Source organism: Mauremys reevesii, linkage group 15 (assembly GCF_016161935.1).
Source record: "Mauremys reevesii isolate NIE-2019 linkage group 15, ASM1616193v1, whole genome shotgun sequence".
Classification (NCBI taxonomy): Eukaryota; Metazoa; Chordata; order Testudines; family Geoemydidae; genus Mauremys; species Mauremys reevesii.
In genome coordinates this window covers 27,256,983-27,274,317 of record NC_052637.1, presented here as the reverse complement: position 1 = coordinate 27,274,317, position 17,335 = coordinate 27,256,983, and the positions used below count along the sequence as shown (strand labels likewise).

The 17,335-nt window shown below is 49.1% G+C and overlaps 1 protein-coding gene across 2 annotated transcripts in view; it reads right to left on the bottom strand.

Annotated features, from left to right (window-relative positions):
• Positions 1–17,335, bottom strand: part of SEPTIN9 (septin 9) — a 260,037-nt gene that overhangs the window by 202,485 nt on the left and 40,217 nt on the right. For both annotated transcript variants that reach the window (XM_039500934.1, XM_039500933.1), the window contains exon 2: positions 13,181–13,237. In XM_039500934.1, coding sequence (XP_039356868.1) covers positions 13,181–13,237 — 57 coding nt within the window. The remainder of the gene's footprint in view (positions 1–13,180; positions 13,238–17,335) is intronic.

The following is a 17,335-nucleotide window of genomic DNA, read 5'->3' as shown; positions in this document are numbered from 1 at the left end:
TGTTTCTAAAATCTCCTTCCTCTGAAGGATGAGGGATGACCACAGCTGGAGATGGGACACTGGATGAGGTGGGTCAAGGCTCTGAGGTGGTGCTGAGTTCTCTCTCTCTCTCTCTCTCTCTCAAGTGCTGGATGGTTGTTGTTCACATGCTCTGGGTGTAACTGATTGCCATGGTTGGGGCCAGGAAGGAATTTCCCCCCAAATGGCAGTGACCTTAGGGTTTGTTTTTTTTTGCCTTCCTCTGCAGCGTGAGGGTGCAGGTCACTTGCCAGGTTTATCTGAGTATATCTCACTTGATCATTGCCAGGGTCTCTGACAGTGGTGCAGCTCACTCCCTCCTGGTCTCTGCCTGTGGGCTGTAACATTTTGGTCTCATTTCAGTTGTTGGGCTGAGTGTGCAGGTGCTGGGGGATGTTGGTGGCTTGTGACATAGAGGTGGTCAAACTCGATGATCTGGTGGCCCCTCCTGGTCTTAAACTCCATGACCCTAACACGCCAAACCCAGAATATCCCATAAATCAATAAGCCTCAAATATTCCTCAATATTTTATACCACCCTCTCACCTGGACCACCCCATATACCTAACAAACCAAAATGACTCACGATATTGGGGTCCCAACCAGAGATACTGTAAAGAGAGTGCTGAGCACTTGCCTTCCACAAGAAGTCAGACCCCTTTAAGAGGTCTCAGGTTGTGCACTCAAAACCTGAGGTGTGGTGTATTGAGGACTGTGTTGGAATTGCAAGTTATCACTTTAAGAAGGCGGGGTGGGGTGGGGAAGTTCCTGGTCCTACTTACAGGGACCTGTAGCAAAGCACATGAGCAGTGGCAGCAAAAGTTAGTCTGGAAAGAGCCAGCTCAAAGCAACATGGTGTGAGTTGTGCCTTGCTGCCTTTGGGAGCAGCCTGTTTTCTCTCTCTCTGTTTTGGGGTTCTTGTGTATTATCTGAATTCTAAAAAATAAAGTAGTATTACACTGCAACCATCCAGCAGGAATCCTTTATGGCTTTACCTACCTTCTCTGTGTGAATGCTGTGAGTATAACACGAGGCACCCCAAATCACTAGTCACTTCTGAAACTCTTAGCCATGAACACATAAATCACTATAAACCTCACAATCCTGAATACCAGAACCCCCCCTTACTGCCTGCAAACCATCAGATACGTTGGTGGTGCCTACAGCTGCATGTACGTTATGCATGATGCATATCATTGTTGGGGGCAAAGTCAGCAGCATTGGACTCTCCCAATGGCAGCGGCGAGGAGCAGCAGCACTGGCCTCCCCCGACCCACCCAGGCAAGTTTGGCCCCGCAGCTCATGTGTCATAGTGGGGCCAAAAGTGAGTGAGTGGTGCCATGACGTGGTGCACAGCTGCATCCCATCGATTCAGCTTCAGCCTTTGCTTTCTGTCCCCCGCATCCTCCTCCGCCCAGTTAGGAACACAAAGGGGACACATTTCAAATGCCAGCCTGGCACTAGCGACTAAGAGGAGGGAGTGACGCACGCACATGTGGGCACTCTTTGGCACAGGGCTGCACACAGCTGGGGTAGCCCGCCTGGTGCATAAAACAAAAGGGAATAGAGACTGCCCCAAGACATTCAAATGACCTCATATAGGAACATGTTCAAGGCAACCAGGCTTCAACAACCAGCTGTTAACTCCTTTGCTGCTGTGTCAAAGTGAAGGTCGGAGGCCAGGCGTCAAAGCATGAGCTTCCATCAGTATCACAGTCTCAGCCCCAAACACTGTAGTACCCCTAAATCTAAGCTACTGTGCTTTGAACCATTATAGCCGAATGCTTAGAAGGGCAGTTTTCAGCATGCCACTGCCACTCCAATGGAGAGTCATTCAGTTCGATAAAGCACCCTCAGTTTTTGCATCCTTCGGGTCTCTTGGGTCTGTTAAAAAGAACTGAAAATCTCATGGCAGCAAAGTCTCTCAGGAGACATTCGGATCATCCCTGTTTCTGGTGAGACTGGAAATGCTACAGTTATAGCCTTGATCACCTGATGTTGGCAGTGGCCTGTGAAAACGACTAAATGAAAGTTAAATGTTGGGGTCATCTAAAGCTCTGGACAAATGTTTAGGTCGGGTTTTGTTAACTGCATTGTCTCACCTGTCACCTAATTCCAACCTATCTCTGAAGTTAACCCTTTCACTGCTTCTAGGCATAAAGAGAGTGACAATGGTCCTATGGGGGAGGCAGGACCCTGAGCGTCAGGAGCCCTGGACACTAGTCCCTGCTCTGCCATGAACTCGCATGGCCTTGGGGAATTCACTTAAGCCTCATCTTTCAAAAGAGTGCACTCATTTTGGATTGCCTCCATTTTTGGTTGCCCGAGTGGAAACAGCTAAGGTGAAAACACCCACGGCTCCATTCGCTCAGCCCCTCTGACCAGCAGGCCAGACATGGTTCCATTTAACATTAAGGCATACCAGATTCACAGACCCTGTAAAATGTTTTGGCCTCAGCATTCCCATCTGTACAATAGATCCTTTCCTGTGGGATCTCTCACAGTGATGCTGCCATGAGATTTCCAGTTCTTTTTAGCAGACCTGAGACTTGAAAGATGCAAAAAAAATGTAGGGTACCCTATTGACCTGAATGACTCTCCACTGCAGTGGCAGTGGCATGCTGAAAACTACCCTTCTAAGCCTTCAGCTATAATGGTTCAAACCACAGTATCACAGAATCTAGGATGGGGTATTCATTGCCTAGTGTAATGCCATTGGCGTCAAAGGAGTTACACCAAGGATGAATTTGCTCCCGTACCTGTAGTGCATTTTGAGACCCTGAGTGGAAGGCGTTACAGATATGTCAGGCATTGTTACTCTTCCACCGTGTCCCGACATCCAGTAGGAGCGGTCACACAGGATGGGTAAGGAATGGTGTCCTTAGCCTCTGTTTGTCACAGGGTGGAGATGGCCGGCAGGAGAGAGATCACTTGATCATTATCTGTTAGGTTCATTTCCTCTGGGGCACCTGGCATTGGCCACTGTCAGCAGACAGGATACTGGGCTGGATGGACCTTTGGTCTGACCCAGTATGGCCATTCTTATGTTCTTGCACTTCCTGAAGCAACGGGAAGTGAGGCCTGCTCTGCTCTCAAAGAGTTTGCTGGCAAACTTTGCTAGGGTAGACAGTTTATACCAGCAAAATGTCCTTTTATCAGTACAGCTTATACCAGTTCCCCTAAGCCAGACAACTATAACAGCAGAAGGATCTTGCCACTATAACAGTAGCTACACTTGGGCGTTTGCTAGGACGGCCAGGTCAGCAAAACACTAAAATAAAGAAATAAGAATCCGTTCCCCAAGTGACCTAGCAATGGCAGCAAAGCTCCCAGCGCAGCCCAGGCCTGAGGATGGCGAGGCTGCACAGCAGGTGCACTGGGAAGAACGTCACCCAACAAGACACCTTGATGAAGCTGGTGAACCACGTTCTAGAGACGAGGGCTGGACATTTGTTGGGCTGACCTGGCCATCCTACCAAAAGCCCAAGTGTACAGTGACAATGTCCTTCTGCTGGTATTGTTGTCTTGCTTAGGGGAACTGGTAGAAGCTATACCGAGAAATGGACATTTTGCTGGTAGGGAATCACGGTTAAAGTTTTACATTTGTAGGTAAAACATTTTCTCTCTGCTCCATCTATAACTCCAGTCCTCTTGCTCTTTAAAGCCATGAGATAAGAGCAGCAGCTCTGATAAGGAGTCGCCATGCCTGGGAAATACTGTCAATTGGCACCTAGTTCAGTGAAGGCCGATGAAAAATCTCTCCTCCTCTGACCTACAGAGCCATGAAAAATCTTAATGGCGGGGGAAAGGATTGAGTTGTTCTATGGTTTCATTCGCTAAGGATTCCCCTGGAACTTGAATATTTTAAAAAAGGTCTCTGAGCTTAGGGATGGATTTTGCTGCTTAGGGCAGTGACTTTATGGCACTAGCTGTGGACAGGAGCTGTGAACCCCCACGACAGCGCTCAGGCCTGACCTGCCTTAATCTCTCCAGTGCCTCCACTCCTAGGTCCCTCCCACAGCTATGTCATTGCCACACTTTGTGGTGAAGGGGATTTTACAGTGTCTGCTCAGACTTCGGTAAAGAACATCAGCCGTTCATTTCGTCACCAGCATCAGTCTCATGAGGTCTTTGAATTAAGTTCTCTGGAGGCCCCTACTCATGAGATGCCATCCCACACTCCCTCACCTCTGATTGCTCTTTCGGTCCCTTTATCCCTTACTCTGGGTGGGTTAAGAGGGGAACGAAGGGTAACAGGACTGGGGCATGGTGCTTCTCACCTTGTGTCCAGTAGGATCATTTGGAGAGTAAAAGACAAACCTCTTGGATGAAGGTTTTCATGCTATTGGCGAGTGTCCTTTATAATGCAACCCAGATAGCTGGGCCTGAGCTTTGTGCTTCTCTAAATTATGCACTGCGCTTCCAAGCAGCCTCAAGATAAACTGCGGTCGGTCTTCAGCCAAGTGCTGATGGTGCAAAGCTAGGGACGTTGCTAGCACTCTGCCTCTCGCGGATAGACTCACTGTGCCTCCCCTGGATTGCAGCTGGCTCTGGTGTAATGCCTCTCTATTGGTCTGGCTAGCCATGCAGCAAGACAGAGAACAAAAGCAGGGAAACCTGAAGCACCTCTTCCTCTCTTATCCCTGTGGGAGTTCTCACAAACAAATCGCCTGATCCAGAAACAGATCTAGTAAAGGAATAGTTTCCCTGCATCAGACTTAAAGGCCTTCTCCTCATCAGGGCTTGCCTGCACCCCAAAAGTATACTGCTTTAGCTGCACCCCAATCTGCGTGCTGCGCCAGCACCCCACCAGAGATGTTCTTTCCTCTGGACAAAAGCCAGAGAGTAGCCTGGAAGGAAACCAAAGTACAGAGCAGCTGGCATCCCAAGATGCAGATTCTCTCCACTCAGGTGCTTTGGGGCTACTCACAGACCTGCCAGGTAATATACACTCCTGCTTGGCTGGCAAGTGTCAGCAAATATTTTCACTCACTAGCATTCGTCAGGGCTGAATCTGAAGAAGGTTCAGTGGGGGAAGCCCCGCCCCCGCAGGAAACACATTTCAATGGCACATTAGGTTGGGAGCTAGAGTTTGCCATGGAATTTCTGATTTAGGGCTTCTGCTCTTCTCTCTCCTCCCGCCCAGCCGCCACTCTTCCTAGAGAGGAGCCGCCTGTTTCCAATTGCATGTTTAATACAGACCCCAAACCTCCCACATTACTCAGCCTGATGGACTGTATTCCCTTGTTTAATTGTCGGGTGACATTGCCAAACCCAGACATTTGTGCGTCCAAGGGACTCTCAGCAGGGCCCCCTCCAACTCTTGTGGAGCAGCCATTACTTGCTGTGCAGTGCTGCTGACCGTGGTTACTGAGCATTGAAACTCAGCAGTCAGTCTTGTTAATCATCCTGCCTGGGCTGCGCAAATTCCCAAATGACGCTGAATCTGGAGTTGGAGGGGTGGGGAATCGGAGCAAGTGACCATGCATGCAGGGTGCGGGAGGGCCATCTAGGTGGGTGTGGGGAAGAGGGCTAATAACAATTCCTTATTTGTCTCTGTTCCACCCCTGAATAGGCTTTGCTGGGTCCAGCTCTGTAGCTTCAGTGATCAGACCTTAGTCAATCCCCATACAGCAGTTGCAATGGCACCTCTATCCAGGGTCCGCGTATGGCCCCCATTACCACGGTCTCTGAGGGCCTCAAACAAACACGTACATGTATTTATCCTCACAACTCCCCTGTGAGGCAGGGCAGTGCTATTATCTACAGGGTACAGATGGGGACCTGAGACAAGTCACTTGCTCAGGGTCACACAGAAAGTGTGGGAATTGAACCCCGGTCTCTGCTAAGTCCCCTGGTAGCACCCTAATCATTGGACCTCCCTTGTGTCTAGGGGGTGTTCTGGAACTGGAGGTGCTGGCCTGCTTTTAGATGACTGGCAATGGCAAAATGGCACTGGTACAGGGAGGAGAGAAGCTGGGGATGGGGGTCACAGGTTTTCAAGTTGGCTCAGAGCCAGATTTACAAGGGCTCAGCCCCCAGCAGCCCCCGTTGCTTATGGCTGCTGGGGGCTGAGCCCTTGAAAATCTGGCCCGCAGGGTGCAATGGCTGTGTAAAGGCACCGTGGGGTGGCGAAGAGCCCCACACCATCCCTGACTGAGCAGCAGTTATAGGGGAAACACCACAATTGTCCCAGTTATAAGTGTTCTGAGGTGCAGGGCAACAGAGGGGAGAGAGGAAATTTGGTCCTGAAATGAGGGAAATGGAGCTGCAGTTATATGGAGCCGTAAATATTTACTGCAGCCTAAACCAAAGCACTGAACTGCTCGTTAAGATGCTCAATATGAAAAAGTTTATTAAAATTAAAAAGGGCTCACACCAGAAAAAGGGGAAAATATATAATTAGAGTCTGAAGAAACCAGACTAATTCTGTGTCTTTCAATTTAGCATCTCTGCACTCCAGTTACCCTTGGACTTCTACCGAGTCCCGCTTCTGTCTTTGGATATAGCTGGATGAGGACATACCACACCAGAAATCAAGACAGCATCATTGTGTTTGCATATGAAATGAATTAAAGTGCACTAGAAACTAAGACCTGACTACAGACCATTTCACTGGTGGCAAAGAATTTGAAGCCAGTTTTCCCAAGGAGAAGGCTTAGTGCATGAACCCCTATCATCCAGAATAGTGTCACCTCCCATCCCCAAATTTGCAGGAGAATCAGAGTTTTTAAGAGGGATCTTCAGGGCTTTGCAGCCTTGTGACATTGGATTATGACAGTGTCCTATTATGATCATGTATTTGTATCAAGATACCAAAACATTATGAGAATGCAACATCATCACCCCTAGACTCATCCTCAGGGCAGGAAGAGGCAAACCTGACATCATGGTACAATACCACAGTATCAGCAGGTGCATATTCATTCTGAAGCATCCTTCAGTGTATCCTTTGGGGACAACCATAACCTGAACACTCAGCTGTAGCCTTTGAATGGTCACTTGACCCAGTATCTGCCAAGGACCAAATGCGAACCAAGGCCATGATCTAGCAAAGCACTTATGCATCTAATTAAACTTCCAGCACATTTTCTGTAGTTAAGTCATTGCTCCAGGAAATCACTGTTAGGATAACTTTCACCTCCCGTGTGCACCAGGAAGAGCAGCAAGAACCTGCCATAAGAAGATCTGAGATCTCAGACACCACATCCAGGGAATGAGGACTGGGAAGAGGTACAAGTGGCCAAGAAAGCAAGCAAAAAGGGAGAGAGACTGTGACCATAAGACTGCCCAAGGAGAGATGTAGCAAGGTGTTGAAGGAGAGAGTGGGAGTTCTCCAGGGGATCTGTTGATTGAAAAGTGATAAGCATTCCTAAAATACTAATTAAAAATTAGATAAATTCTTCAGCATTCCAGAGAGAAGGAGGGGTATGGGGGGGCTAAGAGATGCTAGCAGCTGTCCATACGTTTCCTGGGGAGGCAGAATAAATATGAAAGAAAGTTACCATCACACCAAAAGCGGTAACGAAAAGAGAAGAATGTTTGCAAGGGGCAAAGCCCAGAGGCAGCTGGAGCCTCCCAGAATTCTGAGCAGTGGTAGGGGGCACCTCTCTCCGCCCCTTGGGATACAGGGCAGCACGGACAGAACACAGGGATGATAACACAGGGGCCAGCAGACTCCAGAGATGATAAAATCACACCAAGTAAAATAACAGAAGCTAGTTCTGTTAGAAGCTTCTTGTTGGTTAATTTAGCCGTGAAGACCAAAGCCCTCTCTTCCTTCAGCAGAGAAGTGTTGGGTGGGTCATTGCAAGGCAGGCATTACCTTTAGTGTGGTAACTCTGCCTCGCAGGAATCTGCTTCCGGGGACCCAGTTCTGCAAGGTGTTCAGTGCTCCACTCATAGCAGCCCAGATCTTGCCCTTCTGAAGACAATAACAAAATGTCCTTAACATCAGTAGGTGCAAGATTGGGCTTTGCAAGACTGGTGCCTGGCTAAAAGGTTAATTCCATCTCCATGACTCAGTCAGTCCTGGGCCCCACCCATACTGAGGCCACCAAAAGCAGGGGTGCCAATATTTGTTCTATCATGGTAGTAGCCAGAGGCTCAGGCTCAGAGCTCCACTGTGCTTGGTGCTCTGCAGGCAGTGGATCCCTGCCCAGAATACCTTACAGACTAAGGAGACAAGCATCAGGCAGAGACAGAGGAGAGAAGAAGTCTATCAGCTAGATAGAATTGTTCCATACACCTGCTGTTTCCCCTGTGCTTTGCATTACATAAAGGTATATCCACTTCCTCCCAGCTGCCTCCCCCTGCCACATCATCACAGGCTGGGTTATTTCTCATAGGCCTGGCAGCAGAAGCAGGTAGCTTGTAATGTTCTGCTGAAAACCTCTCCTCTGGGAACTAGATACCTGTCTCACCCAGAGAGCTGAACTGAGGCCAGCAAGGACAAAGGAAACTACAGTCCTTGAATGGAGATTCCAGCAATGGGGCCTGCCAAGCAGGATAGATTGAGATCTAAAGAGAGTTACATTGAACTCATAACCAGTATTTGCAGATTTTTTAAGGGCTTGAGTCAAAGCCCACCTCAGCCAATGGAAAGACTCGCATTGACTTCAGGGGGCTTTGGAACAGAGCCCAAAGGGACAGCACATCTAGTGAGGGGGAGGGAATGTTTTCAGGAAGTACCATGTCAGCCTATGAAAAATTCCCCAGGGGGCAATGAGGATGGGAACATTGGAGTTGCATTGGAAGTCAGTGGGAAACTCCGCACATCCCCATGCTCCCATATGTCCCCACACGGACCCATCCCATTTCAGTCACTTTCTCGTTGAGTTCAGCATGTGCTGTGCTCTTTAAAAGGAGTCGGGGCTTATTTTAAAACCATCACTTTGTATAGGCCATCTGGGATTAACATCCAGGTGAGGAGACAGACTATAAACATACAGTATACACAGATGGATGCCAAATATCCCAGTCCTGCTTTTATAGCACATAGTCCATGGCCATTAGCCAAAGAGTGTTACAAACAAACGGAGTGAGAAAATAAAATTCTGACAAGCTTGTTACACTAATAACTCCGATGCACCCAAATGACGTTCCTTTACCAAGACCCAGCAGCGCCAGAGGTTTGAAAATGTATTTTCCCTGGGCTTACACCCCTGTCAGGTCCATTTTCTTCTATTGTATTTTTAACTTTCAGTCCATGGAAAAATAGTTGTTTTTTTTTTTAGCAGTTCTGTCCCTTAAAAATGGTACTTCCATAAGTTATTTCTACTGCCCTATGGTCTTCCCCAGAGCAAACAGAACAAATATTTGTATTGTGGCTTCCTGCAATAGGTGATTTATCTCTATATACGGCCTGATTGTGCCCAGCCCTGCAGTGGTGCATGCAAGGGGATGAAGAAAGTGCAGGGAGCCTCCTCACACTTTTGTGCCCAACCCCTGTGCAAGGGCACAGTAGCAGCGATTGTGCTGTCCTAAGTGCTACCATCTCATTGCTGGTTCCTAAGACGGGGCAGGTCATAGCTGCCCCCATCCCAGCAGAGAGAGGAGAGAACAGCTGTGGCAATCGAAAAGGAGTTGAAGGGCTATAAAAGGAGCTTTGGGAGCATGATTTCATCTCAGCCTCTGGTGGAGGACCAGTCCTGGTGCGGGAAAACCCATGTTCAGATGCCGAGAGACTAATAAAAGAGTTGCCAAACCAAACAAACATTCCAGGCTGACCCCACTGGCTTCATATTTCACAAAGGAAAAAATCATCTGTTTTTCAAGCAGCCTGGGTGACAAAGTATAAGCAATGGTCTGTTAGAGCTGGAAATGGGTGTCCACAGACTGGCTGTTGAGTCCGACTGCCAGGCAGAGAGAAGGTTCCCAAGGAGAGTCACAGCACTATGAGCTCTGGCTGCATGCGCCTGGTACTGCTTAAAAAACCAACTAAGCCAGAGTCTCTTTGAAAATGAGCATTCAAGCTCGAAGAGCAGCCCTGTGACTATAAATGTCGCCAGCAAATACTTGTGGAAATGGATTTATGGAGGCTAGCAGCTGCCAGCTCTCTCTCTATTCCTCAGTATCTCCTCTAGAAAAAGCTTCCAAACTGGGAACGCAGCTGCTAGGGAAAGCTCTAGAAGCAAGTTCCATGCCAGATCGATTGGCAAAACACTTCCTGGATTACACAGCCCAGTCAAGAGCACCATATCCCAGCGCTCATGTCCCCAGCGAAGCTTTCACCGGCCCGCCATCTGGAAGACCACACAGGTGTTGTAAATGGAGGAATTTCACTTTAGCCACTAGAGGAAGGTGACCATCCAACTCCGCCCACCTTGGCCAGCTGGCTCCAGCTCATCTCTCTGCAGCTCTTTTAAACTGAGTAATGACAATGCAAGAGGAAGCCACCCTGCTGCAGGAGATCAGAGCTCACACTCATACGGGCGTGTGGGTGTGAAGGATTCTGCTCACATTAAGGGAATGAAACCCACAAGGGTTCTCCCTTCCCCCCAAGTGACTGACCCAAGATGGCTACTGCTCGCTGTGACTCTGTGCAGAGGAGCCAGGTACAAAACCGGATTCTTCATCAGTGGAGACAGCACAGCTTCCTGCAAGTGCACTGCACCATGACCCTGATGTAAAGCAACACTACATTCAAGAAACAGACTGGATTTGGGTTCCCACCGCCATCTTCCCCTAGCCATCTGGATAGCTCCACCCATCGCTCTGCTTGCATTAGCAGTAAGCGGTGCAGCAGGCAGGCGGAGCGGTAGAACTAAGATACCTGTTACGGATGCTGAGTGGACAGTGTGACGTGCCGGGGCTGTAGAGTTTTATGTGCAGCAGCTTGGGCCTGGCTGGGTTCCTGAGCCCCCTGGTGCCACACTGAGCCAAAACTGAACCTTGACCCTTGTTCTGCAGCCCCACTCCTCATACTCCCACTGCAACGGGGCGGGGGGTGTGTGTTCAGGAGAAGCTGTGCCCATGCTCCCCAGCACAGCAGCAGTTGGAGTGAGAAGCCATTTCCCAGCTCGCAAACATGCGGGCCAGCACATGGGGCAGTGGACTGGCACGGAGCAGATCTCGATTCCAAACCTGCCTCTGCCACTGCCCTGCTGGGTGAACTTGGGCAAGGCACTGCCCCTCTCTGAGCCTGTTTCCCATCCCTCCCATCATCTGTCTTGTCTACTCCCATGGAGCAGACAAAGTCGGTTACCCTGGATTTGTACAGTGCCTATAACCATGAAGCCCTGAACTTGGCTGGGACACCAGGGCATTAAATAGTCGTAACTGAGGAGCTGCCGGCAGGGATCTTGCTGGAAAAGGGACAGCGTTTGACAAACCGTGGGACAGTTTCTAATCTGCTTTCCTTCTAGCTGTAATAACACTACTGCAATAGATAGAAAAGGAAGCTTTAGGGACAAGTTTCCAGCCAGTCTTTAATAAGGCACCAACAGCATTTGCAGGAGCATGTATCTGCAAGCATAAAATCCTGGATGGGAACAGGGAATAGAGTGTTACCCATAGAGTCCCCCGTGCATGGAACTCCTATAGACGCTAATGGGAGTTCTCAAGAGACAAGCTTCAGCCATGTCACTACAGGAGGAAGTGACATCTTTTGGAGCCGGGGCTTCTGGGTATGGAAGCAACTGCACAAAGGTTCCATGATAGCGTGACCAGATAGCAAATGTGAAAAATCAGAACAGGAGTTGGGGGGGGAATAGGCGCCTATGTAAGAAGAAGCTCCGAGTATTGGGACTGTCCCTGTAAAATTGGGACAGCCGGTCACCCTATTCCACAAGCCACAACCCTGCCAGCCATTAGAAAGGGAGCCATCGGAAGAGGAGGAGCTGGGAGTACTTGTCAAAGGGTCGGTGTCTTGGGAGGACCTGTAGCCAGGGTGCATTTAGATTTCAACCATCACTTTAGTCACTAGGATCCCTTAAGCAAGATTGGCCCTAGTGTATTGTTGGCCTAAACACAGCACCTCTGCCCTTCCAACCCTGCTCCAGCCAGAACCCTTCCTTTGTACCTCTGACCTTCACTCCCATTCTGGTTTTCTTTTTGGTCCCCTGTAATCAGTTCTCTGGGCTCTGGGACCCAACTGGGCCTTTCTTTCTAGTGGGCTTCTGCCCCCCGTTCTGCCAGGATCATATAGGCTCAGCCTTGCCCCAGAATCCTTTGCACTGGATGCAGTGAGCATCTTCCTACTGGGGACTTCTGCAACATCCCCCATACTAGGCGATTCCCTTCTGCTCTTCCAGCCAGATTCCACTGACCTCCTGCTGAGACCTGGACGAGAGGGACGTTTGGGACTCCTGCACTAACATGGTGCTATTTCAGATGTGGCCTTCTAGCTAAGCTCAGCCCTCCAGGGACCGCTGCAAGCTAGGCAGCCCTCAGGCTGGGTGTAAGCTACACCACGGTTCAAGCTGGCTCTGGGCAGTCCCAGGTCAGACTAGATCTAATGGTTCTTTTTGGCCTCAGAAATCTACAACTCTATAACTGCTTGTATCTCCTATGCCTAAAGTCGGTGCTGCTCTCAAGCATTTTCCCTATTGCCCCATAATTCTCTCACCAGTTTGGGCTGAGTTCACACAGTTAATATCAGCAGGACTCTAAAGCTCAGCACATACGATACAGATGGGGCTGCAGAACAAGTGTGGCTCAAATGCTGAAAGCCTCCGAAGGGGGACAAGAGAGCTGTGCAGTAATGAGTCTGGGAGACACCCGTTTAAAGAGAGAAACCCTCCCACCGGCTTCCTCCTGAATGGTGGAAACCGCTTAAATCATGTCAAGCTGCAATTAAGAATGTCATTTTAAGCACAAGCACACATAAGCCGTAAATCTCCACGTGCAATAAAAAATAATGGCTTAGGAGAGTGAGAGAGAGCCATTAATTCAACCTCAGGGCACTCTCACTTTCTGCTCACTGGTGTTGGACCCTTGACTTGATGTGCAGATCCATCATTCAACAGGTAATTCATCTCTAACTCTATAGTGTAGAATACATAGGGTACAGAAGCATTTCTCTGCGTTTGTTAGCAGCCAGCTTTCCATTCTAGCAGTGCTTGTTGTTTGACGGAGAATCCCCAGGAGGCAAGCATGGGAGAGGCGATCTTTCTATTAGAGGAGAACGACTCAGCGAAACAGGTGCGTTAATGCCACTTACTTGGACTTGTCGGGTCACCGAGTCGCCGAAGTCTCCCACTGGAGGTCCTGGAGATTCCTAGAGCGAGAAAAATCAGCGATAAGGCGCGTGGCTAACTAATGTGAACCTGGTTCGGTGTCCACACTGTGATTCCTGATCTGCCAAGCCACCCTTCTTCTGCTGGTGTCTGCTTTGTACAGAAACATTCCCTATGAAAACTCAAGAATGGGTATTTTGAATGGAGAAATACCTCACTAGTAACCTCCAGTTGCCCCTGAAGTACACAATGGCTAATAGTGGTTGTTACTATTATCCTGCGGTATCAGAAACTGCAAGCATGTTTAGTGGTCATGAAATTGGAGAAAAAAGTCCTGAAGTAATTGAGTAGGGGACACACCCCCACACACCCCTTTCACCCTATAACTTTTTTACTATAGATATTCATGCATGGCAATGTTTTCTCCAACAGGAACACACAGGCGTACCCACTCCTGGATCTTGCAGCGAAGTGAGTGTTGCTAAGACATGCAAACACAATATTAGGCCCAAATAAATATCTACGCTGGTGCATGCACCCAGTGTGTGCATGCATGATACAGGGACTAAGAAGGGATGAAATGTGCCTCCCATATCCTGGAACTGCCCAGAGCCAGCTCGGCCTCTGGTGCAGGTTAGATCAGCCCAGGGAGCTGCAATGGTCTGTGTGCAGCACTGCAGAGCACACTCCCTGACCGCAGCATGCTCCTGACACGTCTGTGGAGACATTCTGGGCCAGGACCCTAGTGAGTGGTACCCAGTGCTAGTTCTGTGCCTGTCAGAGAGGATCCTTCCACCAGCAAAGTCAATGCAAAAGGACCAGATAGAACTAATTTATCACATTGCATCTGTATTAGTGTGGCTAAACTGGCTGAAATATTAGACACATCCCTGTGTTCTAGACTGATGGTCAACCAGAAGAGAGACACCTGAATTTGGCTTGGTTTGAGAGGCCTTTTTTAATGAGTTAGTCTTTCCATAGCAGTGTGTGTGAACCTCCTAGCTGCTACCCAAACAGTGGCAGGGAGATAGTTGCAGAGGAAGTTTACCCCATCCTGGAACATATTTTTCTTTAGAAGGTGACAGAATCTCTCCTTTATTCCATTCCACATACCCGGCTCCAGAAAGAGAGTACTACTCCTCCACATAGCTGGGTGATGCTGCACTGTCAGCAAGGCAGTGCTGGCTACTGGTTAGAGCAACGGACTGCAAGCAGGGATTCCTGGGTTCTGTCTCCAGTTTTGCTATCTACTCCTTGGCAAGTCATTTACCCACCTTGTGCCACAAATTGCCCATGTGAGGATAGGCACAACCATTCATCTTCCACTTGTGCTGGGGGCATTAAATTTGCCTTATTAACCAACTCTGATTTAAAACGAACGAATTGGCCATATCCAGGAATCAAGGCTGCCCCTCTCTAACTGACTCCACAGTGCCTTGATGCTACAAGCAGTGGCAATTACATCATGGATCCAGTGGATCAGCTGATCTGGCTCCCATGGTCTACAATTCCCCAGACTGGAAATTCCAAGAGATTCCAAACAGAATCCTTCAGTCTCTCTTGGTTTCTACTGGAGACGGGGGGGCATGGATCAACATTCACTTTGCACTCCTCATCAGTACTCGGGCCAAGCCGGGGAGCTAATGATCCAACCAGTGGTCCAAATTCCATGATGAATCCTGGTCATGTGCCACCTGAGGCATGTTGCACACATGCTAAGAAGAAGACTGGAGGACCAATGTCTCTAAGATCCAGTAGTCCCAGTAACTAGTAGCCAAGTAGATGCACTACTCTTTCCAAACCCTCATTGGCCACTAGGGCATTTTGAACAGGAATTTCCACTAAGGTCCCCAGCCCACTTGTAACCTTCAGGATGCAAGTAAGTTTGGAACTCTCCACTTTTTGATCAATGCAGACTTCATTTAGAAGAGATAGCTCACTAGTAACAGAGGGGGAGCCGTGTTAGTCTGGATCTGTAAAAGCAGCAAAGAGTCCTGTGGCACCTTATAGACTAACAGACGTGTTGGAGCATGAGCTTTGGTGGGTGAATACCCACTTCGTCTACATGCATCCGACCAAGTGGGTATTCACCCACGAAAGCTCATGCTCCAATACATCTGTTAGTCTATAAGGTGCCACAGGACTCTTTGCTGCTCTCACTAATAAGTGTCTTTTCCTCCCACCTGCAGCAACCAGTCAGAAAACCTACATCCCAGAGCCCTGAAACTGGGTTAAGTATTATTGCTCCAGCCTCTCAGCTGGAACAGCTTGTGTCTTATTTAAAAAAAAAAAAAAAAAAAAAGAGGGAGGTGGGGAAGGCAGCAAACCTCATGCTAACTGCCCTGGGACAGGGGTTTCTGGCTGGCAACTCCACTTGGAAAAAGCGCCTCATGCTCAGATCCGTGCGGGTGCGTTTCTCCACTTTCCTTTCGTAATATAAAAAAGCCTCTATGACTGTGAAGCCATGTGGCTGAACCCCTGGGCCAGTTCCAAGACGACGCACCCTGTTCCTCATCCCCAGAGGAGGGAGAGGGAGAGCCCCCATGGCAGAATCACCCTGTGCAAGGGGGACAGTAAAGAGTCCAGATTTCAAAAGGAAAAATTTGAGACTGATGTTTCCCCCGTACTGGCAAACACTGCTCTATTGTGCATGTGCGAATGCAGATGGAAGAAAGCCTGTCCCTTCAACAGCTGTATCTGTATCAGTGGGGGTCTGATAGAACTCCCAGCAGTTGAGTTTGTAAACAACTTCCATTATCAGACAGCACAAGGCAGGAGTCTAGCGGACAAGACTTTGGTGTGGAACTCAGTAGACCTGGGTTCTATTCCCATTTCTGCCACTGACCTTCGGTGCGACCTTGGGCACCTCTCTGTTTCCTTCTCTATTGATGTAAGCAGGGTCTGAATGAATGCTCCCCTGGCAGCTAGCTGGGAAGGGAAGGGGATAGACTTTGGGTGTGTTTATGTAAATACAGTTGCTCTTGCTCAGCAGATAGAGCGGTGTTAAAGTGATCATCTTTGGCTGGTGTTGGGTTACAAAACACCTTAGTACCGAATGCCGGGTTAGTGAAATATGGTTACCAATGTTGTAATTATTGTAGGAATACAGGGAAGCAGGACTGTGCTTAATCTGTCCCAAATGAGGGAGGGTCACCCTCAGTTGAAAGACCTTGTTAACCTGTTCCTCCCCACTGTTCAAAGAGAGAGATAAATAGGCTTCATTAAGCATCTCTTTTGTTATTTTAAATGCTCAATCACTGACAGCTGAAGTCACTTGAGATGGGGCAAAGAGCTGAAAATCACTAAGGCCTTGGCTACACTTGCAAATTTGCAGCGCTGCAGCAGGGGTGGCCACACCTCCAGCTGCGCTAGCAAATGCAGCGCCCAAAAGCGCCTGGTGGTGGCCCAGCCCAGCGCTGGCCCCAGCGCCCAGCGCTGTACGCAGTCCCCACAGAGTGGTGAGAGGACAGTGCTGGGAGCCACTCTCCCAGCGAAGTGGCGCTTGCACTCACCTAAGAGATTGATGTGCAGAGGTCATGGCAGAGAGACAGATGGCAGCAGAAGGTGACCGACAGTTGGCTGGCAAATGAGTGGCTGGTGGAGTCGGAGAAGCAGAGTGAGCAGCCAGCAGGGCGGCTGGCAGAAAGGTGCCATGAGTGGCCAGCAGGGCAGCTGGTGGAGAGGCACAGCAAGCGGCGGGGGAGTGCCCAAGCAGCGGAGTGAATAAGGTGCCTCCTTACTTCCACCCAGGGTGGGAGGTGAACTCTGCAGATGCGCCTCTGAACTCTGGGTCTGCACTGACAAAGGAAAGCAACTGTGAGGGGGGTGCAGAGAAGGACAGGCACGGTAAAGGGACTTTTGGGTTGCTGGACTTAAGAACCTCAGGGGAAAAGGACACTGCCCAACTTACTTGGGGGTGGGTATTTTGCTCATGGTTTATGTTTATGAACACTGTTTGCGGTGTTTTCCCAAATTAATGCCCAGTTACTTCCCTCCTTTTATGAAAAGTTTCTTTTCTACACCCAGACTCTGTGCTTGCAAGTGGGGAAATGTTGCCTCTCAGAGGTGTCCAGGGGTGGTGTATCATTTTCCCAGGTTACTGGGTGTGGGCTTGAGCCAGTTCTTTGTTGTATTGATGG